Here is a 24,440-nt window from a genome sequence, read left to right as displayed (position 1 = left end):
TCCTCCCAAGAGTGTCTAACGCCCTGTGGTCCTTCCCTGGGGGAGCTGAGGAATGCGTCTGAGAGTGCATGGCCCTCGAGGGCAGACTCGACGACCAACAATTGATGGGGGGGCTGATGCTTATTGAATCCGGTAGCCTTCTGGACAAGATAGACCCTGTGTGCCTTTCTGTTAACGGGAGGCACAGTGAGGGGGTGTTCCCATATCTGCAACAGCAGCTCCTTAAGGATATTGTGCAGTGGGACTACCACGATTTCCTTAGGAGGCTCCACAAACTGGAGGATCTCCATCATCTTGTGTCTGGCATCTTCCTCCGTCAACAAATGAAATGGAATGGCTTCCGCCATTACCTGCACAAAACCTAGGAAGGATTAGTCCTCCAGTGGGGGACCTCCTTCACTCTTCTGGAGGAGACTGTTTGAGGGGAGACCTTCCGAGCCCTCAGAGAAGGGATCCATATCATCATCCCCCAGGGATCATAGGGACCCCCATCCTCACTGTAATCAACAGGGGATGAGGCCCTGGATGCTCAGCCTTCGGGCAGAGGCGCAGTCACTGGCAAACTTGGTGTAGGCCTTGGCAAAGCTAGAATGGGGGCAGCAGGCCGCGGTGACTCTACTGGCTTAGGCAGAGCTTCCTCCTTGGAGGAACCGGGAACAACCAATGCATTGGTCAGGGGAAGCAAAGGTGCCCAGCTGGGCATCAATGGCCTCCCAGGAACCGATGAGCACATTGAGCTGTTCCAACAGCGGTTCCAAAGCATACTGGAGCTGTGTCAGTGCCACAGAACAGATGCTCTGCAGTGCCCGCTCCACCACCAGCTGGATGTGCCGCTCCAGGTTCTCCTTGAAAGTTGCTGAAGCCAACATTGACTGAGAGGAAGGATGGGAGGCCAGATTTTCCTTGGATTCTCAAGGTGAATTGGTGACTGGCATCAGGACCAGTTGAGACTATCATGAACCCCCGGCATTGATGGAGGATGGGCACTCCTCGCCTTGGGGTCATTTTGGGGGCATCACAGCATGAGACCGGCACCATGCATTGAAGGCAACTAGTGCCGATGCTTCCTCGGCTTCCCTTGGTACTCAGCCCGGTCTTTTCCCGGTGCAGAGGTCAAAGATGAGGAACCTGAACTCTCAACCTGGAGGAGTCCAAATGTGGCCAACTTCCGACGCCATCAGCGGAACAGACGATGTTAATGGCGTGGTGTCCATCAGGGCGGCTCCAAAGTCCATGGCCACCAATGCCGAAGTCGATGGCTTGGACTTCCCTGACCCGAAGAGTTTCTTCATCATTGAGTTGGGCATAACATCTCTTCGGGGTCATTTGGACACACTTGCAACAACCCCAGATGTCATGAAATGCCCCAGGATGAAACGTCATGGGGGTCCATGATAGACATGGCCTTCGGGCGAAAACTGGTAGTAGCTATGATCAAAGCGTAAAAAGAGAGATGAAAAACGATAACAATGGTGGGCAACGATAACAATGGTGGGCAACAATGACCAGCGGGCACCAAGACACCGCTGCCATGGAGGAGGTCGAAATGAAAACTTACCCAAAAACGCAGAGAAACCTATCTAAGGAAGCTATGGGAGGGACCAAGAGGGCCCCGGTGTTGATGGAATGCAAAAACCTGAAGGAAAAAAAAAATTCGGGTGAAAAGGTTTTCCACAAGTAAAAAAATAATCCAAGAGCTCATTAAACCGTAATGCAATAGCTCCGTGGAAAAAAAAAAAAGACTGAAAAGGGACCCCACATAGATGCGTGGTATACGGCATGCTCAGTGTGCTAAGTTAAAGTTCTGGAAACTTGGACAGAAGTTTTCCGTGCCAGGTTCCATCTGATGATATCATCCATGTGCGAGGACTACCATTCCTGCTTGTCCTCGAGTGGAAAAATCAGCAAAATCCTTGGCCTGACCCAAAGGAGCACGCTTCATGGGAACCAGAACCAGGTGACAATCGGAACCCAACGTGGAATCTGAAATCCATTGTGGAGAAACTGAGGTGCCTGCAGGAGAATGAGTTAATATGGCCACCATTACCACCAGGACCAGTGCACTTGAGACCTCCTCTGATGCAGGATTCGCCCATGCAATGGCCCCCAGGCTTTCCCCACCAAGCCAGAAACAGCGGCTACCAAATCAGCAGCTTTTGAACATTCTCCAGGGACCTCCCTTACACAGATGCAGACAGAACAGAGAGGCCTTACTGTGCTAGCCATGTGACAGCAGCCACAAGCTCTGCAGCAGCAGCTGCATTAAGGCCTCTCCATAACGAGGCAGCTTCAGAGGCATGAAAATCAAAGATCGCTGTGATCAACCACTCCAGCAGGCACTTACTATAATCAGATGGCAGATTAGTTGCTCAGCCAGTTGTCTCCATCTGCCCTGGATACAGGCCTTTTTGTTGTGCTGAAAAGCCTCAGAACACCATCGGCAGGTGTGGTGGTGGGGGGAGAGAGGCAGGATTTTCTCATCAGGGCTGTTGGTTTACTCAAGAAATACAGATTCTCCTTTTATTTCTTTCAAAAAAAAAAAAAAAAAAAAGGAGTACTCTCCCACTGGGAATCCCTTAAGCGGCCTCGCATCCCCAGACACACCAGTGGCAATTCCTTTCCAGATCCTGCTGCACCAAAAGTGAGTCCTACCATCTGCTGGAGACTGAAAATACTGGATCTTTCTGTGCTCTAAGTAGTGGTGATGACGTCAAGGGAAAAGACAGTGTGCTCTGCCTCCATCTGCTGGTAAGGGGAAATAATCCACCTGTAAGGACTGGCCTGGTGTCACAGGATGAAATGGAATATATATTTTACTCCTTTTGAGCTCGATCTTTTGACCTGTGAGTGCGCTTTTCTGCCTCAGTGCCATTAGAGGTGTGGCTGATTACTATCCTACTTGTCAACAGAGAAAGCCTGTACACAAATGTATGGATGAAAGGTGTTCAGCTTTTATGACCATGTCCTATGACTTTAATTGACTTTCCTTGAGGCTACTCTTCAGTTGTCTGCGTTACACACATTTCAGTGTAATGCCTGCATGAGATTCTGATAAGGATCCACACATGGTTAAAGAGGAGAAGCTTTCAAGAACAATATATTCCTGAGAAATGAAATATAATTCTGAAGAAAAAGGGGTCTTCATTTTATTTAGCTGTCAACTGAATTACACAAAAATGTTTTCCAGGTACACTATCTTGTTGTGGGACAAAGGCTGGTATAATGGGGCTTTTTTTTTTTTTTAGGGCACACATTTACACATAAGAATATAAGAAATTGCCATGCTGGGTCAGACCAAGGGTCCATTAAGCCCAGCATCCTGTTTCCAACAGAGGCCAAACCAAGCCACAAGAGCCTGGCAATTACCCAAACACTAAGAAGATCCCATGCTACTGATGCAATTAATAGCAGTGGCTATTCCCTAAGTAAACTTGATTAATAGCTGTTAATGGACTTCTCCTCCAAGAACGTATCCAAACCTTTTTTGAACCCAGCTACACTAACTGCACTAACCACATCCTCTGGCAACAAATTCCAGAGCTTTATTGTGTGTTGAGTGAAAAAGAATTTTCTACGATTAGTCTTAAATGTGCTACTTACTAACTTTATGGAATGCCCCCTAGTCCTTCTATTATTCGAAAGTGTAAATAACCAATTCACATCTACTCGTTCAAGACCTCTCATGATCTTAAAGACCTCTATCATATCCCCCCTCAGCCATCTCTTCTCCAAGCTGAACAGCCCTAACCTCTTCAACCTTTCCTCATAGGGGAGCTGTTCCATCCCCTTTATCATTTTGGTTGCCCTTCTCTGTACCTTCTCCATCTCAACTATCTTTTTTTGAGATGCGGCGACCAGAATTGTATTCAAGGTGCGGTCTCACCATGGAGTGATAGAGGCATTATGACATTTTCCGTTTTATTAACCATTCCCTTCCTAATAATTCCTAACATTCTGTTTGCTTTTTTGACTGCTGCAGCACACTGAGCCGACGATTTTAAAGTATTATCCACTATGATGCTTAGATCTTTTTCCTGGGTGGTAGCTCCTAATATGAAACCTAACATCGTGTAACTACAGCAAAGGAAAATTGGTTCTTACCTGCTAATTTTTGTTCCTGTAGTACCACAGATCAGTCCAGACCGTGGTTGAGCCACCTGTCCAGCAGGTGGAGACAGACCAAAACTGTGAGGGTATCCTATATCAGGACAGAGCCTACCCTACACCCCTTCAGTATAAAGTACTTTCAAAGCAGATATAACTTCCCAAAGATCAAGCAAGCAATAAGAAAAAACTAACAAATTGAACAAGTGAACAACTGAAAGGATTCTGTATGAATAAAAACGCTCTTGCATACAATTTTATTTTCATCTGTTAGATGCTTCCGGTGCCTTTAGTAATAGTATACAACAAATCAGGTAATTGAAAAAACCTATAGAAAAAGACAGAATATTCGAGCGGACGTATCAGATCTAGTACGGGCGGGTGTCTGGATTGATCCGTGGTACTACAGAAATGAAAATTAGCAGGTAAGAACCAATTCTCCTCTCTCTCTGTACATACCCGGATTAGTCCAGACCGTGGGATGTACCAAAGTTTCCCTAAACAGGATGGGACAGAGATAGTCCTGCTCGAAGAACCTGCCACCTGAAGGAGCCAAAAACTGGAGCCTGCGCATCCAGACGGTAATGACGAGCAAAAGTATGCAGGGATTTCCAAGTAGCTGCCCTACATATTTCCTGCGGAGAGACCAATTGACTCTCCACCCAAGAAGTAGCCTGAGACCGGGAATGAGCTTTTAAGCCTTCCGACACGGGCTGACCCTTACAAATGTAAGCCAACGCAATGGCCTTCTTTAGCCAGCGTGCGATAGTGGCATTGGAAGCCGTATTATCTTTATTTGGCCCACTCCACAGAACAAACAAGTGGTCAGAGACCCGGAACTCATTTGTAACCTGAAGGTATCGCAGCAAGACTCGTTTCACATCGAGGCGCCGCAGCTCACCCCCCAGCTGTATTTGCTACTTCTGACGAAGAAAAAGCCGGACGTTCCACAGACTGATTGACATGAAAAGAAGACACGACCTTTGGCAAGAAAAAGGGTACCGTCTTAAGGAATATCCCAAAATCCGAGAAACGTAGAAAAGGCTCTCTGCACGACAACGCTTGGAGCTCCGAGATTCTTCTGGCTGAACAAATGGACACCAAAAAGACGGTTTTGAGAGTCAAATCCTTAAGTGTAGCCCTCCGTAAAGGTTCAAAAGGAGCTTCGCAGAGAACCCGGAGAACCAAGTTAAGACTCTACGAGGGACAAGTAACCCGGACCGGAGGATTCAAGTGCTTGGCTCCCTTGAGAAAACGGACGACATCTGGATGAGCTGCCACTGAGTAACAGTCAGTGGTACCTAAGAGAGAACAGAGAGCGGAAACTTGCACTCGCAAGGAACTGAACGACAACCCCTTGGTGAGACCGTTCTGGAGAAAAGAAAGGACCTGGGAAACCAAAGCCTTACGAGCCGAGATACCAGAGGCGACACATGCATTTTCAAAAACCTTCCATACTTAGACATAAGCGAGGTAATCGGCTTCTTGGCCCGCAATAGAGTGGATAACACTTCTTCCTTATATCCCTTCTTTCTTAATTTCTGCCATTCAAAAGCCAGGCCGCTAGACAGAAGCGATCCGCCTGATCAAAAAATACGGGACCCTGCCGAAGCTGGGAAAGATGACAGAGGCGTAGGGTACCGTCCGTGGCCAGATTCACGAGGTCTGCAAACCACAGTCTGCAAGGCCATTCCGGAGCCACTAGGATGACCAGCCTGCGATGAAGCTCGATTCTTTGGAGTACTTTGCCCACTAACGGCCAGGGAGGGAACATGTACAGTAGAATGTCATGGGGCCAGGGAAGGACCAGGGCGTCCACCCCTTCCACGCAATGTTCCCGTCTGTGGCTGAATAACCGAGGAACTTTCGCATTGGTCATGGTGGCCATCAGATCCAAGTGAAGGGGACTCAACCTGCGGATGTTCAGGTTCATCGCTGCATCTGACAATTCCCACTCGCCTGGGTCTAACCTCTGACGATTGAGGAAATCTGCTTGAACGTTCTCCTTCCCCGCAATATGGGACGCTGCTAAGCGCTCTAGGTGACGTTCCACCCATGAGAAGAGCCTGCTGGCTTCCAGAGCTACTAGGCGACTCCTGGTGTCACCTTGTCGATTGATATAGGCTACAGTGGTGGAATTGTCCGACAGGACCCGCACCGGCTTGTGGAGCAGTAGGGGAAAGAAGGCCTTGAGAGCCAGTCGGATCGCTCGAGTTTCCAGTTGATTGATGTGCCAGCGAGATTGGGTCAGAGACCAATACCCCTGAGCAGACTGGGTCTGGCATACAGCTCGCCAACCGGAGAGGCTGGCGGCCGTTGTTACCACGATCCACTGAGGTGTCAGAAGGGACATCCCCTTCTGAAGATGGGCAGGCGATAGTCACCACTGCAGTTCTGTGACGGTAGACTCGGCCCTCAAGGTTTCCATCCGAAAATGGGGAACCTTCAGAGCCCGGTTGACGCACTTGAGATCCAAAATTGGACGAAAGGGGCCCTCCCCTTTTTGGGCACGACGAAGTAGATGGAATATTGGCCGGACCCTTGTTCTTCCACTGGGACTGGGACTATGGCCCCCAGTTCCCGCAGCCTGCACAGGGTTTGTTCAATCGCCGGCCTCTTTCGACCTCCGCAGGGGGAGATCAGGTGAAGATCCAGTAGGTCTTGAGCAAATTCTAACGTGTAGCCTTTTTCTATCACCTCTAGGACCCACTGATCCATCGTTATGGTGGCCCATTCCCTGAGAAACTGGGACAGTCGTCCACCTAAGTTTCGAACTGAGGAATGAGCCGGCCCCATCTCATTGAGAGGAGGGCTTGGTGACAGAGTGTTGCTGGCTATTATCCCTGAAAGGCCGATGTCCCCGAAAGGAATGAGGCTAGGATTGAGATCAGGAAGCATTACCCTTCGGGAACAAGCCCCTTGCCCTGGTGGAAAAACGGCGTTGCCCCCTAAATCTAGTGCGAGAGGGTAAGAAGGACTTAGACTGTTTCGGGCAGTCCTCCGGCAACTTATGAACCTTATTTTCTCCCAGGGATTAGATAAGTTGCTCTAGGTCCTCTCCAAAAAGCAACTGGCCCTTGAAGGGAAGGGTTCCCAAATGCGCTTTGGAAGAGACGTCCGCAGACCAATATCTCAGCCAGAGGAAGCGCCTGGCCGAGACCGCGAAGACCATTGCCTTGGCTTGCACTCGCAGAAGATCATACGGGGCGCGTCCGCCCCATACGCAATCACTCCTTCCAAGCAATCCGCCTCTGCAGATGGGAGGTCTTGGGTGCCGAGTAATTATTGAACCCACCTGAGTCTTGCCCGCTGCATGAGACTGCTGCAGATTGTCGCCTGAACTCCCAAGGAGAGTACCTCAAATATGCGTTTGAGGTAAAATTCCAACTTGCAGTCCTGGACATCCTTTAGAGCCGTAGCCCCAACCACCAGGATGGTGGTGTGTTTGGTACCTGCCGTGACAGAGGAATCTACCTTGGGCATCTTAAGTAGATTCAAGCAGTCTTCAGGAAGGGGGTAGAGCTTGTCCATAGCCCTCCCCATTCGGACTCCCACCTCAGGGGACTCCCATTCCCTAAGGAGCATCAGCTTATGCATAGAGTGAAAAGGAAAAGTTCATGGAAGAGCCCTAAGTCCCACCAGGACAGGGTTCATGTTGGCAGGCATTGTGGCCGTAACCGTATCTGCCGGGGGCAACTCAATTCCCAGTTCCTGCAAAATGAAGGGAATGAGCGGTTCTAGTTCCTCCTTTTGAAATAAGCGTAGCACCCGAGGATAGTCCCCCTCGAGGGGGGAGGTTAGGAAGCAGTGGGTCAACATCTGGATCTGGAATTGGGACCGGCGGCGGCTGGGCTCCCGGGACCACCCTAACCGAGACCTGGCCCTCCGGCGACTTTGGAGGTTGCAGAGGAGAAATTTGAGGGTTTTTTGGTGTGGGGGGGGGGGGGGGGGGTCCAGGGATGGATCTTCCTCCTGCTGTAAGCTGGCTAAATAGGACTTGTGCATAAGAAGCACAAATTCCGCGGAGAAACAAGACAGACTTCCCGGGGGGGGGGGGGGGGGGAGGGAAAGATCAGGCACCCCCTCCGGGGCATGAGGGGGTTCAAATCTGGAGAAGAAACAAAAAAAAAAAAAAAAAAAAAAAAAAATCGGGCTCACCTTCCTCCTGCACATCTGATTCTGCATTTGAGCCTGCTTCCAAGATGGCTGCCGTTCCCGCGTTTTTTTGGGCCAGGAATGGCCTGGCCACGCGGCGGGGAACTCGTCCCAGGTCGCTGTGGGCGAGGGGACCGATGAGAGTCCCTCCCCACCTGGTAGGAACCCTGAACAGAGGACTCCGTGGGAAAAACGTGTGGCAGACTCTCCACATGTTTTACAGGCGCTGGAACGCGGCATCAGCGCTGAAGAAAAAAAAATCGCTAAAAAAGTAAAAACAGCTGAGCCATGCAGGGCTGAAGTCGGTGAGCGGAGGCAGCGACTGAACTCTGCACGCTGCCGGAGCTGTCCACAGTTCTTAAAAGTAAAAGTAACAAATACAGGCCTGCTTGTACCCCCCTTTTTTTTTTTTTTTTTTTAACTGCTCAGCTAAGCTAGGGGAAAAACACTCCCTGAGAGGAGGGACTGGAACACCAGTATCACCCCAGATGGTCACCGGGGAAAAAGGGGCCTAGGATGGGCAAGCCCACCCCTAGGTTCCCAGCAGAGCGAAGAGACTGAACTGTCTCTGTGAGGAAAAAAAAGGGAGAAATCTTTCAAAGTCCTCTTTTTTTTTTTTTAAACAAGAATTTAATACTTGCTTGATCCAGACCAAAAGTAAAGAAAATCCCCTTAGGGAAACTAAGGGAATAAGAAGAAGGGGAACCATAGGTTCAGCTGGCTGCACCTGCTGGAGGCAGACAAATACTGAAGGGGTGTAGGGTAGGCTCTGTCCTGATATAGGATACGCTCACAGTTTTGGTCTGTCTCCACCTGCTGGACAGGAGGCTCAACCACGGTCTGGACTGATCCGGGTACGAACAGGGAAGGGGTTTTTTTCCCTTTATGCAACACCTTGCACTTGTCCACATTAAACTTCATCTGCCATTTGGATGCCCAATCTTCCAGTCTTGCAATGTCCTCCTGTAATGTATCACAATCCGCTTGAGATATAACTACTCTGAATAATTTTGTATCATCCGCAAATTTGATAACACCACTCGTCGTATTCCTTTCCAGATCATTTATATATATATATATTGAAAGGTACCGGTCCAAGTACAGATCCATGAGGCACTCCACTGTTTACCCTTTTCCACTGAGAAAATTGACCATTTAATCCTACTCTCTGTTTCCTGTCTTTTAACCAGTTTGTAATCCACGAAAGGACATCGCCTCCTATCCCATGACTTTTTAGTTTTCTTAGAAGCCTCTCATGAGGGACTTTGTCAAATGCCTTCTGAAAATCCAAATTCACTACATCTACCGGTTTACCTTTATCCACATGTTTATTAACCCCTTCAAAAAATGAAGCAGATTTGTTAGGCAAGACTTCCCTTGGGTAAATCCATGTTGACTGTGTTCCAGCTTCTGATCCCCATAAAAAAATCAATTGAAGAAACCTACAAGAAAACCTCAGATCTACTGATTTCTATCAAACATCTCCTAAATTCCCTAAAACTCATAATCAATTTTGACAAAACTGAAATTATTCTGATGGATAAAAAACAGAATCCAACTCCTCCACCCCTGTTAATTCCAGACAAATATATGACATCTATAATTCCTACCACCCACACCAGGAACCTTGGAATTATCATTGACAAAGACCTTTCCTTTAAGAACCACATCTCAAATAAAACCAAAGAAGGATACCACAGACTCCTTACCCTAAGACATCTTAAACCATTTCTCATCACTGACTTCAGAACCGTCCTTCAGCTTCTTATCTTCTCCACCTTCGACTACTGTAACTCCCTACTAATGGGAATACCCTTCTCTTCCCTCAAACCACTCCAAATACTTCAGAACTCCACTGCGAGAGTCCTAACTGGAACAAAAAGAAATGACCATATTACACCCATCTTATCCTCACTTCACTGGCTCCCTATCACTGCACGAATTGCATACAAATACATGACTATCATCCACAAAATCCTTAACAACGATCATCAAGGCCTAAACACCCTTAACATAAAACTCTTCAAAACTCCTCAAGAAATCTACGATCCAATAACTCAAACTACTTATTAATCCCCACCATCAAAGATGCTCATCTAACATCAACAAGAGAGAGAGCCTTCTCCATCGCCTCCCCCAATCTTTGGAACACTCTACCTGAAGACCTGAGAACTCAACACAACATTAAAACCTTCAAAAAAGACCTAAAAACTTTACTGTTTCGCAAATTTCTCACGGACCCCCAATAATCTGCTCATACCTACTCTCAAATGAACTAAGAACTATATTTCCTATCTAACTCATTTCCCTCCTCTTCCAACCTTACTTTACTTACTAGTCATCATTAACTAATCGCTTAGACTTTGCCTTAATATGGTAATTAATAACTCCACCCCAACAGGGTAATTCACTAATGCTACAAATGCCGCTATGTGCATATATGTTCGCTCTGTTAAATCCCTAACTTCTTTTCTCTGTTCCAAGTTGTATAACTCCCTTGTTTTATTGTAACTGCAATTCCTTAGCCTTCACTTGTTTAATGTTTACTATTATTATCATTATTATTTATTATCTTTTTTGTTCCCTCTCCACGTTAATTGTAAACCGACATGATGCGATATTCATCGCGAATGCCGGTATAGAAAAACTTAAAATAAATAAATAAATAGAATTGTTATTCTATGTTTTTACTGTAATGTTCACAATGTTATAATAATATCTCAAAAATTTCCTTGAACATATTTGTTCACTATGTAAACCGTTATGATGGCTTCACCGAATAACGGTATATAAAACTCTTCAAATAAATAAAATAAATAAATAAACCATGTCTTTCTATATGCTCTATGATTTTGATCTTGAGAATAGTTTCCACTATTTTTCCCGGCACTGAAGTCAGGCTCACTGGTCTATAGTTACCCGGATCGCCCCTGGAGCCTTTTTTAAATAGTGGGGTTACAATGGATGATTTTAATGATAGGTTACAAATTTTAACTAATAGATCAGAAATTTCATTTCTGAGTTCCTTCTGTATCCTAGGATGCATACCATCCGGTCCAGGTGATTTGCTACTCTTTAGTTTGTCAATCTGGCCTACTACATCTTCCAAGTTTACAGTGATTTCGTTCAGCTCGTCTGACTCATCACCCCTGAAAACCATCTCCGGAACTGGTACCTCCCCAACATCCTCATTAGTAAACACGGAAGCAAAGAATTCATTTAGTCTTTCTGCAATTGCCTTATCTTCTCTAAGAGCCCCTTTAACCCCTCGGTCATCTAATAGTCCAACTGACTCCCTCACAGGTTTCTTGCTTTGGATATATTTAACAAAGTTTTTATTATGAGTTTTTGCCTCTATGGCCAACTTCAATTCAAATTATCTCTTTGCCTGTCTTAACTACACTTAACTAGACAATCTCACATCTCCTACCAATTGTCATTTGCTAGTGGGAGGGATGCAAAGAGAGCTAGGTAAAGGGCATTATAGGACAGTTATGGAGGAAAATGTTAGAACTTTCTACAGAAAATCATCATGAAATGTTGTAGGGCTGCTCTTTCAAAACATACTTCTACTGGAAAAATCCAAACACAGCAGCTGATAGAATGAGAAGTAGTGATAAATGTTTTCAAAGATAATTTTGAGCCCCACTGGGTGCTTCCTATGTTTATGGCATAAAAAGATATCAAATGATTTTTGCCACAAAGATCCTGTTTGATACAACAGATCTAAACCCCCTAACAAATCAAAATAAAAACAGATATTAACATACTATGAAGGGCTGTCAGGAGTTAACTGGAATATAATTAGATCAATATTTTTATTAGCGTTTTGATGGTGGGGGAGGGGGAATTCTCAGTCATGCTGTGACCAGATTCAGGGTGCATGTGTACAGGGTTCTGGATGAAGTAGCTGTCTGTGGCCCCTGGACAAAGACTGTTGCTGCAATAACTGGGCTAGATGGAAGGGAGGTTGTATAGTAGGTAAAAAAAAAGCATGGTTAATTGTGAATGAGGGCTCTTGTGTAAGGGTGCTTTGAGAAGGTTTTCTATGAAGCCAAACGAGCCTGGTGCCAGTGAAGAAACACAATAAGATTGCATTGATCAGACTTGTAGAAATAGCCAAGGCTGTTGAAATGTTAAAACATAAGTTAAAGGTTAATCAGTATGTTAAAGTTCAGAATTAAGTTTTGTTTCTGCTTTCTGGGCTCAATTTACAAGAAATCATGACTTACAAGAATCCAGTCAACAGCTAAGAAGAGCTGGGGTTTACTCTACATTATTTAGTAAGCTGCACTGCTCCTAGACAAAAGACTAAATATTTTTTTTCCTACTAGCTTTTGGTATTCAGTATTTACAAGCACCCCCAACACAAGGATCTGGACATCAAGTAGAGTTCTGATTGAGCTAGAAGCTAAATGAACAGGAGAAAGCTGCAGGACTAGGAAAAAAAAATTCTCAGTAGAGAGGGCTGCCTGGTCCTCAGACATCCTGCTGAAAAAATATGCATACAGGCTGAAAAATCTCAGTCTCTTTACAAACCCACTCCACAATAAGCATTCATCTGCCGGCAGAAGTGAGGTGCTGCTAGATCATAATTATTAAATCTCAATAGAAACCCAGAAAATTAAGTCCCTGCCTGTAGCCACACCCCTAAATTCTGAGCAGGGTTAGTGATCATAATCTTCTGGCCAGGTTTTATTACATACACCACTGCATACAAGTAAATACTAGCTTGCACTTAACTTTTCTAAAGTTTAATACAATATGGTAATCTGAGAATGCACAAACATGACACTACATGGTGTAAGGTATTCATCTAATGCAGTACCTGTCTGATTAGTTTCTTTTTCTTTGCAGAATCTGGCATGTTGTGGACATGACGAAAGAGCTCTTTCAGGGCTTCTTCTGTCCGCTGCTGTGTGTCATCTTGGAGGGTGCTCGTTGCAGAGGAGCAGTCCCCTATTCTGCTCCTTTTCTGAGACTTCACCAACTGAAAGTCCATGGATCCTTGAGAAGGCAGTAAATCCAGATCATCCTGAAAAGGTTTGAAAATCTGACTCAGGAAAACTAACAGATTTTACGCAATTCGTCTTTAACTGTTCCAGGCCATGAAAAAGTAGATAATGACAAGTCAAGGAATCAAAATAATATCCTTGCCATATCTAGTAGTTTATAGAAAACTAGTAGGAGGTCTACAAAATCTGGTAAGAACAACATTAAACTGGGGGTAAAATGTGAGAAATATTTGTAGAGTAGAGAAAGTACATTTAATGTTAATTGCTTTTCACAGATGAAGGCATCCTGTGCCACCTCTCCATTTCTAGACAGGTAACTGTTTGGTTACCTGGCTTAATTTTTTTTGAACATGTCCAGATTTCTAATGTGGATTGTCAAATCAGTCCAGAGATTGCACTTTTGCTCATTAGAATTTTTTTCAAGGTCTTAGCTCTAAATGGTATATCCAATATTCTGTTTTCCCTTCTCATTTCCTAGAATTTATCACTCTGTCCTATCCATTCTTACTTTAAAAAGGAAATGTTACAATAAATGTTGTACTCCCAGTTCCACCTATCACTCAGTGATGGATTTATCCCCTGTCTGACATCTAGCTGCCTACTCCCTTTACCCACCAACGCTGCATGGCTGAGGTGGGAGGAGAACCGGAGGGGCCCTCAAAATTGTTGTTGGCATCACCACTTGCCCATTGGAAATTGTTTGCCTATTGGGAAATCCAACCCCGCTAAAACTCAGACATTCCAATGTAGTTAATTCAAAAAGTCCTACAAATATGCAGACAATAGCAATGTAAATATTGTTTCTTTTGAGGGTATGCAGCACTATGCTTCGGTGCCATACATGCTTGAGAAATAATGTAAGCTAGGCATTTTTTTAGTACATTAAAAACTAACAATCATGTGTTGTGCAACTGTAAACAGTTGACAGTATTTATAAAATATGTTGTGGTTGATAGCTTACACAAGAATCAAATATGAACCTCATCTTCATTTTAAGTTGGCTAGTTTGTAAAGCCTTTAACATCAGTTCAGTAAACACATGCCATGATGTCTAGCTGGCTTACAGTGTATTATGGACGGCATCAAATGGTGGAAAAAACTTAATTGATCACTTAGTTTTCATGGACCGATAACATCTGAAAGCTTTCTACATGTTTTACATCATCCAATTACAAACCTGCTATCTTAAAGTTAAGATAATGCATTTGTGAGTTAAGAAAATTAAATTTTTTAGCAAACATTTTCTGCCTCTTCATGTACTGAAGGAGGAAAATCTTGCTCATCGCGTTAGTGAAAAGTAGCTCCAAATGCCAGGCACTAAAGAGACAAGTGTAATGATAATAAAAGCAATGAACAAGGTTCAATAAACATGTCTTGCTGCTTAAATTTAACCTCTTATGCCATAAAGGTTAAAATTGCATCTCAGCCTGGTTTGTGAAGTGTTAAAATGTTAGTGCAGATGCTTGACAGGTGAAAACTTCCTGCTCTTACCTTTGATGCATGTAATCTGGACCCATACTGCAATCTAGAGTACTCTCGTACATATGCAGGTGCCTGTGAAAAAAAAACAGCAGCATTTGCAACTGAGCCAACACTCCAAAGACATACAGCCCCCCCCCCCCCCTTTACTTATTTTTGGTGACCTCTGCTCTGAACAGTTTTGGTGGAAATGGTTATGGGATACCAAGGTGAAATTACTTTTTACCTGAATATCCTTTCCTTAAGTCAGTTAGACCAGTCCAGACAAGTAGTTTATGCTCACCAACCAGCAGATGGAGACAAATCAACAGGCTCACTGATTTCAATCTTATAAGCATCTCCAGACACCAGCCTGCCAGTATTTTTGTAACAAACTAAACTGCGGACTACTTAAATTCAAACCAATCAATATTATTTAAATTTGCCTTTTTCTAAAACCCATGGATTTCCAGAAGAACAAGGAAGTTAAAATAAAGAAGTTTCACAGTATACCAGTAGTCACTCACTTGAGAAGACTATAAATTTAACATCTCAGAATATTCGACTCTCTCTCTCTCTGCATACTGAGAAGAAATTGAAAACATGAGAGCACAGGGAGAGTCCTGGACTGGTCTTCATTGGATTTAAGGAAAGCAGAGTTGCTTACCTATAACAGGTGTTCTCCAAGGACAACAGGATAGATGACATCATGGGTGACATCATCAGATGAAGGTCCGACAGAAAACTTATGTCAAAGTTTCTAGAACTTTGACTTGGTATAACTGAGCATACCCAGCATGCCCTATACCATGCGTTCACATGGGGTCCTTCTCCAGTATTATAACACAGAATTATATATAAATGAAAAAATAAGAGAAACCCAACTCCGTAGGGTGGCGGATAGGTTTTGTGAGGACTAACATCCTGCCATCCTCGGAGAACACCTGTTACAGGTAAGCAACTTTGCTTTCACTGAGGGCAAGCAGGAAGGTAGTCCTCACACATGGGTGAATCCCTAGCTACAGGCTGCTTCCCAACATAAAAGTGTACCAACAGACACCCAACCAGGTGCATGGGGTAACTTGCTTTATGTGGCAGTTACTACTCTTAACTAAAAAGTCTGATACTACACTTCTGATGCAGCTCCAACATTGCTCTCTGCTTCAACAGCAGGGGGGGGGGGGGGGGGGGGGGAAGGAAATTTGGACTCAAACAGTAACCAAGAGCCCTGACCTTGGCAGTCTGAGTAACTGATAGGTATGGGAAACTGGTAACTTTGGGAGCTTGCTGGGCAGACTGGTTGGGCCATAAGGTCCTTTTCTGCTGTCACATCTATGTTTCTAAGTAACAGCAATGGTGCTGTTGATAACAAGAGGGGAGACAGGCAGGAGAGAGTTGGGTTCTACACCTCAAACAGATTCTGAAGGACAGAATGGCCAAACCTACTGTCGCTTCGGCCATCCCTATCCAAGCAATAGTGAGATGTGAATATGTGAAGGGTCCATTGGACTCTGCACATGAGTAATCCTGCCAAGAGAGTGACATGGACGGTTGCAGCCATATGGCTCAACAGCCTCAACATGTGCCAAGCTGACATCTGCTGGCTCTGCCGCAATGGTCGTCAAAGTGACTGCCCTCTGATGAGGCAGGAAGGCCTTGGCCCTAGTCGTGTCTAGCAGGGCTCCTATAAAATCCAGTTGAGGTGACAGGCCAAGATGGAACTTCGGGTAGTTGATGACAAACCCTAGCGACTCCAATACCCAGATGCTCAAGCACATGGACCTGACAGCACCTGCCTGAGTTGTGCTCTTGACCAGCACATCATCCAGAAAAGGGAAAACATGTATACCCAGCCTATGAAGGTGCGCCACCACCACGGCCAAGCATTTTGTGAAGACTTGTGGGGCTGACACTAGCCCCAATGGCAACACCCAGTACTGGAAGTGCTGTTTTCCTACCACAAATCGGAAATAATTCCTATTCCTGTGACTGGGGAAGATCTCGATGTGAGTGTACGCGTCCTTTAGATTGAGGGAACATAACCTGTCCCCTTTTTGCAAAAAGGGGATCAAGGTTATGTTATCGAAGAAAACTACTATTCCCTTTCCAATATGGGTTCCGCAAAGCTTTTAGTACAGAATCCCTCCTCGTATCGTTGTCAGACTACCTCATTATGGGTCTCGACAAAGGACAATCATTCCTACTGATTCTTCTGGACCTCTCGGCAGCTTTCGATACCGTTAACCATTCCATCCTCATAAACCAACTATCAACCATTGGTATAACAGGTACGGCACTAGCCTGGTTCAAAACTTTCCTCAACAACAGAGGCTACAAAGTTAGAATCCACAACAAAGAATCCCCCCGCCATGACTCACCTGTAGGAGTCCCACAGGGATCCTCCTTATCACCCACGCTCTTCAACATTTACCTCCTTCCGCTGTGCCAGCTCCTAACCAATCTAAAACTTAAACATTTTCTCTATGCGGATGACGTCCAGATCGTGATCCCCCTTAAAGAATCCTTATCTAAAAAACTCTCGAACATTGGGAAACCTACCTCCAAAAAATCAACCACCTCCTTGCCAGCCTAAACCTCATATTAAATGCCGCCAAAACTGAACTCCTTCTCATCTCCCCAGAAAATAGCAACACCACCATAACTCCTCCAGCCAACTCACTCTCCACCCAAGTGAGAGACTTAGGAGTTATAATTGATAACTGGATGAATTTGAAAGCATTTGTCAACCGTACAACCAAGGACTGTTTCTACAAACTCCAAGTGCTGAAAAGGATAAAACCTCTATTCCACTCCCAAGATTTCAGAATGATTCTACAAGCAATAATCTTCTCAAAGATAGATTACTGTAATTCTATCTTACTAGGTCTCCCATCTTCTTACACCAAACCGCTACAGATGGTCCAAAATGCGGCAGCAAGAATTAACTAACACCAGGAGAAGAGACCACATATCCCTATCCTAAAAAATCTACATTGGCTGCCTATTCACTTCAGAATCATCTTCAAGTCCATCACCATTATATATAAAGCCACCCACCACCTTACTCCACTAGACCTACAATTCCCGCTCATCCAACGTAACTCCTCAAGACCTACCAGAGAAGCATAGAGAGGATCTCTCCAGGTACCTCATACCAAATCCACTCGGCATATAACTTTAAGAGAACGGGCCTTCTCGACAGCTGGACCATCACTTTGGAATTCCATTCCACCTGATCTCAGACAGGAGCCTTGCCTCCCAACCTTCCGAAAAAGACTTAAGACTTGGCTGTTTAAACAAGCATTTCCGGACTCCTCCTAAATTTCACCTCATCAACATCTATAATGCAGCCACACCAGTTCTTTGTAAATAACTCTATATGATGTTAAATTCTTACTGTATTTCTCTCTTCTCCCAGTTCGATCATCCTTGTTCATTGTAACTGAAATCTTCCTCTGCACAGGTTCCAGTTTTAATTTTATTTTGCACCCCCTTTTTCAACTGTAAACCAGCATGATGTGATTGTATCATGAATGCCGGTATATAAAAACCTTAAATAAATAAAATAAAATAAGGTGCCCAGGGAAACCATCCTGAACTTTACTTTTTTGAGAAATTTGTTGAAGGCCCTTAGGTCTAGGATGGGATGAGTCCTCCTGTTTTCTTTGGGATCAGGAAGGACTGGGAGTAAAATACCTGCCCTCTTTGCGCTTGTGGAACTAGCTTGACCGCTCTGTCCATTAAGAAGGAGAAGAGCTCTGCCAGCAGTACCTCCTGATGCACTACCAAACCCCAAAACGGGCTCAGATGGACAATGGAAAACACCCACTTGTCCGAGGTTATACTGGGCCACTGGTTCATGAGGAACTGCAGCTTGCCCCCGACTGGAGGGGATAACATCCCGGGTACAGGTGATTGGCCTACGCTCTCTACAAACCAGTCAAAACTCCAAATCTGGAATTGACTGGGGTGCTAGTTGGAGCTTGGGGGCTCTCTGCTGTCTGGATGGCCACAGGAGCCCTGATGCTGTTGACTGGAGCGAGGGGGCAGAGGATAGTACTTCCTCTGCCGAAAAAAAAAAAAAAAAAAAAAAAAAGACTTCCTCTGCCCCAATCTCCTGGAGGAGGAGGAGGGGTCCAGAGTGCTGGCAGGGAGTTCCTGGAGGGTTTCACAGTGGTCCCGGAGTTAGGCCATCGTGTCCCTCACCCCATCTCTGAAGAGATTCTCCCCAGTACATGGCACATCAGCGAGTTGGTCTTGTATCTCCGGTCATAGATCTGAAGCCTGCAGCCATGCCATTCTGTGGGCATGATTCCTGCTGCAGAGACCTTCGATGCCATCTTGAAATCATAGGTCGCTCAGAACTCATGTTTTCCACACTCTAGGCTGTTATGCACCAGTGACATGAGGGTGTCCTGCTGCTGTTGAGGCAGCTGCTCGGCTACCTCTTGCACCTGCTTCCAGATGTCCCACGAGTACTGTCTCATGTGGAGCTGATAGGAAGCTATGTGGGCAATGAGCAAGGCCCTCAAACACTTTCTCTCAGAGAATCCATCATGCTGTAGTCCTTCCCCATGGCACCAGGGAATGGGTCCAAGAATGCTTGGTTCTCTTGAGAGCGGATTCGACCACCACCAACTGGTGAAGCAGCTGGCAGCCTTCTGAACAAAGTAGACCCTGACAACCTTCTTGTTAATGGGAGGCACTGTGAGCAGGTGTTCCCATTTCCTCAGCAGCAACTCCTTAAGGATCTCAAAAAAGATGTAGTTGCAATGGAGAAGGTACAGAGAAGGGCAACCAAAATGATAAAGGGGATGGAAACAGCTCCCCTATGAGGAAAGGCTGAAGAGGTTAGGGCTGTTCAGCTTGGAAAAGAGACGGCTGAGGGGGGATATAATAGAGGTTTTTAAGATCATGAGAGGTCTTGAATGAGTAGATGTGAATCGGTTATTTACACTTTCGGATAATAGAAGGACTAGGGGGCATGCCATGAAGTTAGCAAGTAGCACATTTAAGATTAATAGGAGAAAATTCTTTTTTACTAAACGCACAGTTAAGCTCTTGAATTTGTTGCCAGAGGATGTGGTTAGTGCAGTTAGTGCAGCTGGATTCAAAAAAGGTTTGGATAAGTTCTTGGAGAAGAAGTCCATTAACGGCTATTAATCAAGTTTACTTAGGGAATAGCCACTGCTATTAATTGCATCAGAAGCATGGGATCTTCTTGGTGTTTGGGTAATTGCTAGGTTCTTGAGGCCTAGTTTGGCCTCTGTTGGAAACAGGATGCTGGGCTTGATGGACCCTTGGTCTGACCCAGCATGGCAACTTCTTATATTCTTATATCGTGTACCAGGACTACCATGATCTCCTTAGGAGGCTCCACGAACTGAAGGATCTCAAGCATTTTGTGCCTGACATTCTTCTCCATCAGTAACTGAAATGAGATGGCTTCTGCCATCACCCTCACAAACCCTGCGAAGGTTAAGTCCTTAGGCGGAGACTTCCTTCACTCTTTTGGAGGAGAAGGGTCTGATGGGAGACCCTCAGAGCCTTTGGAGGAGAAGGGTCTGATGGGAGACCCTCAGAGCCTTTGGAGGAGGACTCCATGGTGTCATCCCCCAGGGGTCATAGGGACCCTCATCTCACTGTAAGCAACAAGGGATGGGGCCCTAGGCTCTCAGCCTTCATCCAGAAATACACGCACCGGAAAAGCTGGATGGGGGGCTACAAGCCTCCATGTCTCTGCTGGCCTGGGTTGAACTTCCTCCTCCGAGAAACGGGCAGTGACCACTGTATCGGTAGGGGGAGGCTGTGGTGCCCAAAAAGGCACTGATTTATTTATTTATTTAACACTTTTATATACCGATATTCATGTAAGAAAATACATATCATTTCAGTTTACAATATAACAATAACTAGCATGTAAGAATGCTTTTACATTTAACAAGGAATAAATAACTTGGAGCAATGGAACAGGGATCAAAGCAACATTTAAATAGTAGGGTCTTTCATGAAGCCAGAGATTAGCTGGCAGAAGATCTGAGAGTATATAGAAATAACTTAGGGTAAGGGATAAGGAACATAATAGGATAGTTCCCGGGAACCAACGCCAGCTGGGTCAGTAATGCACTGATGAGCGCATTGAGCTACTAAAGCAGCAGTTCCAGGACGGTCAGTACCAGCTCTGATGCTGTCGGTGCCACAGGACCGATGACCTGTATTGCCTGTTCCACCACTAGCTGGATTCTCTGCTCCAGCTCCTCCTTGAACATTGCCAATACCAACACTGACTGAGAGGAAGGAGGGGTCAGATCCTCTTCAGACCCGCAAAGTGGATTGTTGACTGGCATCAGGACTGATGGAGACCATCACGGACCTCCAGTATTGACTGGCGCTCCTTGCTGCAGGGTCGCTTTGGGGGCATCACAGCATGTGCCGGTGCATCCTTGTGCCCATCGCCGCGTATCAACAGAGACCGGTGCTGATGCTTCTTTGGCTTCCTTCAGTGCTCGGCCTGGTACTTCCCCGATGCCAAGGCTGATGATGAGGAACCAGATGTCCTCGGCCTGGAGGAGATCAATGGTGGTCGGTCTCCAGCTTCCTTATCCGCCGACGGCACTGATGGCCCCGCCAATGTTGATGGCACGGTGTCCATTGATGTGGCTCCGATGCTGTTGACTTGGTCTTCCTGGACTTAAAGAGCTGTTCCATCTGGAAGACTAGAAGATGGCATTCCTTTCAGGGTCACTTGTGCACATAAGTGGCAACCCCAGACATCATGCAATGCCCCCAGGCTGAGGACACATGTCTCAAGGGGTCCATAATGAATATGATCCTCGGGCCATAACAGGATGAAATAAAAGGGATGCAAAATCAAAATCGATGGTGGCGAGCGTTGATGCAGGGGAATAGACTGTGAAAGGAAACTTTCTAATAAACGACAAAAATCCTGACTAGGAATGCTATCAGGGATGGATAGAGAAGGACCTGGCATCGAACGTTCAGAAAACTGCAAAAGAAGCAAAGAGAAAGTTTTCTAAAAACAGCCAAAAAGGCCAAGATTAGAGCTCACAAAATTCAATGCTGCAACTCAGCGGATAAAGAGAGACTGGAGAGGGACCCCAAGTGGACTTGCGGTATAGGGCATGCTCAGTGTGCCAGGTCAAAGTTCTAGAAACTCTGTCATAAGTTTCCGTGTTGGTGCTCCTTCTGATGGTGTCACCCATGTGTGAGGACTACCATCCTGCTTGTGCTCGGAGAAAGGAAATTATCAGGTAAGAAGTAATTTCACATTCCTCTCCATCCAGTCAGACTAGTCCAGACAAGTGAGATGTACCCAAGCTCCTCCTGATTAAGATGGGACACTGCCCCTGCCCCTTGCAAGATCATCCAAGCAAAAGAAGTCTCTTCTCTATACCTGAAATCCAAGTAGTAATGCTTAGAGAAAATGTGTGCAGTGAAAACCATATCACTGCCTTGCAGTTCTCCAAAGGAAATACCAAGGACAATTGTGCCCAAGAGGTATCCCTAAACTCTAGTAGAATGAGCTCACACCTGTTTAGGAAAGAGAATCCACATAGGCTTCTCTCTCACCTCTTTGTATTTATACTTTATTTTCAAACTGAATTACAATACAAGAATACACTTGCTTAGGGAATGAATGAGCCATCAGTCAAATACAAAAAAAGCAAAATATCTCCAGAATCAATCATAAAGTCATCCATACAAAGACACATAATGGGGAGAAAGTTAAAGAAATTATTTAAGGAAAATACACCATTTAAATTAAGAGGGCCTGCAAACTAAAGGGGTCATTTATCAAATCGCGTTAAGGCCCTAATGCCCACGATAACACATGTGATAAATACTGCATCACGAAATGCATACCCAAATTTGACAATTTTATTCAAGTGGGAGGAGTTTGGGCAGAGTAAATGGAAATGAGGGCTGGTTAATGTTGCGTGTGATAACGTAACACACACTCTTGTGGGATTTAATTCCTGAAATAACTACACCTTTTTTCTTGGTGTTATGCCTGTGATAGCTGTGAGTTATTGCAAATTCTGGTTTGGGAGGGGAGAGGAGAAGAGGGGGAGGGAGAGCCCCTGTGGAGGCCCACTTAAAGTTGAGCTATTTATATCACTGTTATGGGGGCATTATGAACTTAGGGTGAGGTTTGTGGGGTGAGTTGGATTTTGGGGGGCAGTTTAACATACACAGTCATACGTACGAACAGCACAGTGAAGAAGTAATGTGATTTGGAGTGGTCAAGCTAGGTAGAGAGAACATGGTATAAATCTACTCTTCTTTCACCTTTCATCACTCCAAATCACATTACTTCTTCACTGTGCTGTTCGTACGTATGACAGTGCATGTTAAACTGCCCCCAAAACCCAACTCACCCCACACACCTTACCCCGAGTTACTAGTGCCCCTTATAACAGCGGTATAGTTAACTTTGTTGTGAGCCTCTACAGAGACTCTCTCTCCCCCCCCCCCACCCACGCCCCCCTTTTTTTTTTTTTTAATCAAGGGCACTATTTTTGCAATATTTATCGCTAAATGATGAATCTAGGCCTAAATGGTCAAACATTCAGGAAGCTAGCAAACACTTCTATTTTGAAGAAAGGATTCTAGTTGAATAGGGTCAGTAAACATATTTAACATCAGAAAAACTGATTAAATATTTGCAGGGAAATCTTAAAAAGGATGCACCTATGTCCAAAACGCTAGGTTTTTTTCAAAAGAAAAGCACTCCTCTTAAACGTCTGCAAAGATAGAAATAGCCTGACCCATAAACAACACGCTCTTCAAAGGAAAAAATAAATGTAAAATCCATTGTTCACCAATTTTTTTTTTTTTAACAAAGGTATCAATGAGTGTAGCTCTCTCCACATTCTTAACTTACAAAGAAATCTGTTCCCAGAACACAGTAAGATTTTTTCCATCAGGCAAATTGAGAAAATTTCTGAGGAAACTTTGTTCTTGGGAAGTAAGTAATATGCTTTTGTAATCTCTGGCACCATCTCTTTAGTAACCTTTAAAAAAAATCAAGGTAGAATCTCCTCAGCATTTCTCTAGGTTTAGAGATTAATGGGCAATGAGGAAAATGTAGAAATCTCAAATTACAACGCCTCAAATAGTTCCCCATGTTTTCCATCTTCTGATACACTACTTGAAGATCTTTATCAAAGAAACATCAGTTTCTTGAGATTTCAGTAACTCATTTTCTAAAGTCTTCATCTTTGCTGATTGATCAGCTAATAATTATGAATGGTTATTGACTGAAAGCAAAAGACCTTGAACCATCCCAGAGAGAGTCTAATCTAGCAGACATTGATAGATCCAGCTTACTGATAGTAAACCATAGAGGGGTCCACATTTAGCCGCGGAGCGGCTAACTTAACCGGGATATTCAGCAGTGCGGCAGCACCACTGGATATACCCAGATATCTTACAGCTAGCTGGACAGGTGAATCCAGCTAACTTTAGAACAGCCCTACGGTGTGGCTAGAATTAGCCAGTTAGGTTAATCGGATAACTCAAAATATCAGAGTTATCTGGTTAACCTAACCAGCTATCTCTGGCTCCTCCCAAGATCGTCTATTGGCCGCCCTGGAACGCCCCCAACTTAACCAGCTATATTCTAGCCGGATAACTCATTATCCAGCTAGAATAAAGCCAGTTAAAATTTTTAAAATAGCAGCTTAT

The 24,440-nt window shown here is 44.9% G+C and overlaps 1 protein-coding gene across 2 annotated transcripts in view; it reads right to left on the bottom strand.

The window, feature by feature from the left end:
- The window catches only part of ARHGAP19 (Rho GTPase activating protein 19), a 171,367-nt gene that overhangs the window by 40,150 nt on the left and 106,777 nt on the right, over positions 1–24,440 (bottom strand). For both annotated transcript variants that reach the window (XM_029610172.1, XM_029610173.1), the window contains exons 7-8: positions 14,766–14,828; positions 13,088–13,294 (exon numbers count right to left, since the gene is read on the bottom strand). In XM_029610172.1, coding sequence (XP_029466032.1) covers positions 13,088–13,294; positions 14,766–14,828 — 270 coding nt within the window. The remainder of the gene's footprint in view (positions 1–13,087; positions 13,295–14,765; positions 14,829–24,440) is intronic.

Source organism: Rhinatrema bivittatum, chromosome 7 (assembly GCF_901001135.1).
Source record: "Rhinatrema bivittatum chromosome 7, aRhiBiv1.1, whole genome shotgun sequence".
Taxonomy (NCBI): Eukaryota; Metazoa; Chordata; class Amphibia; order Gymnophiona; family Rhinatrematidae; genus Rhinatrema; species Rhinatrema bivittatum.
Note: the sequence above shows the minus strand (reverse complement) of the source record. Positions and strands in the feature narration are given on the sequence as shown.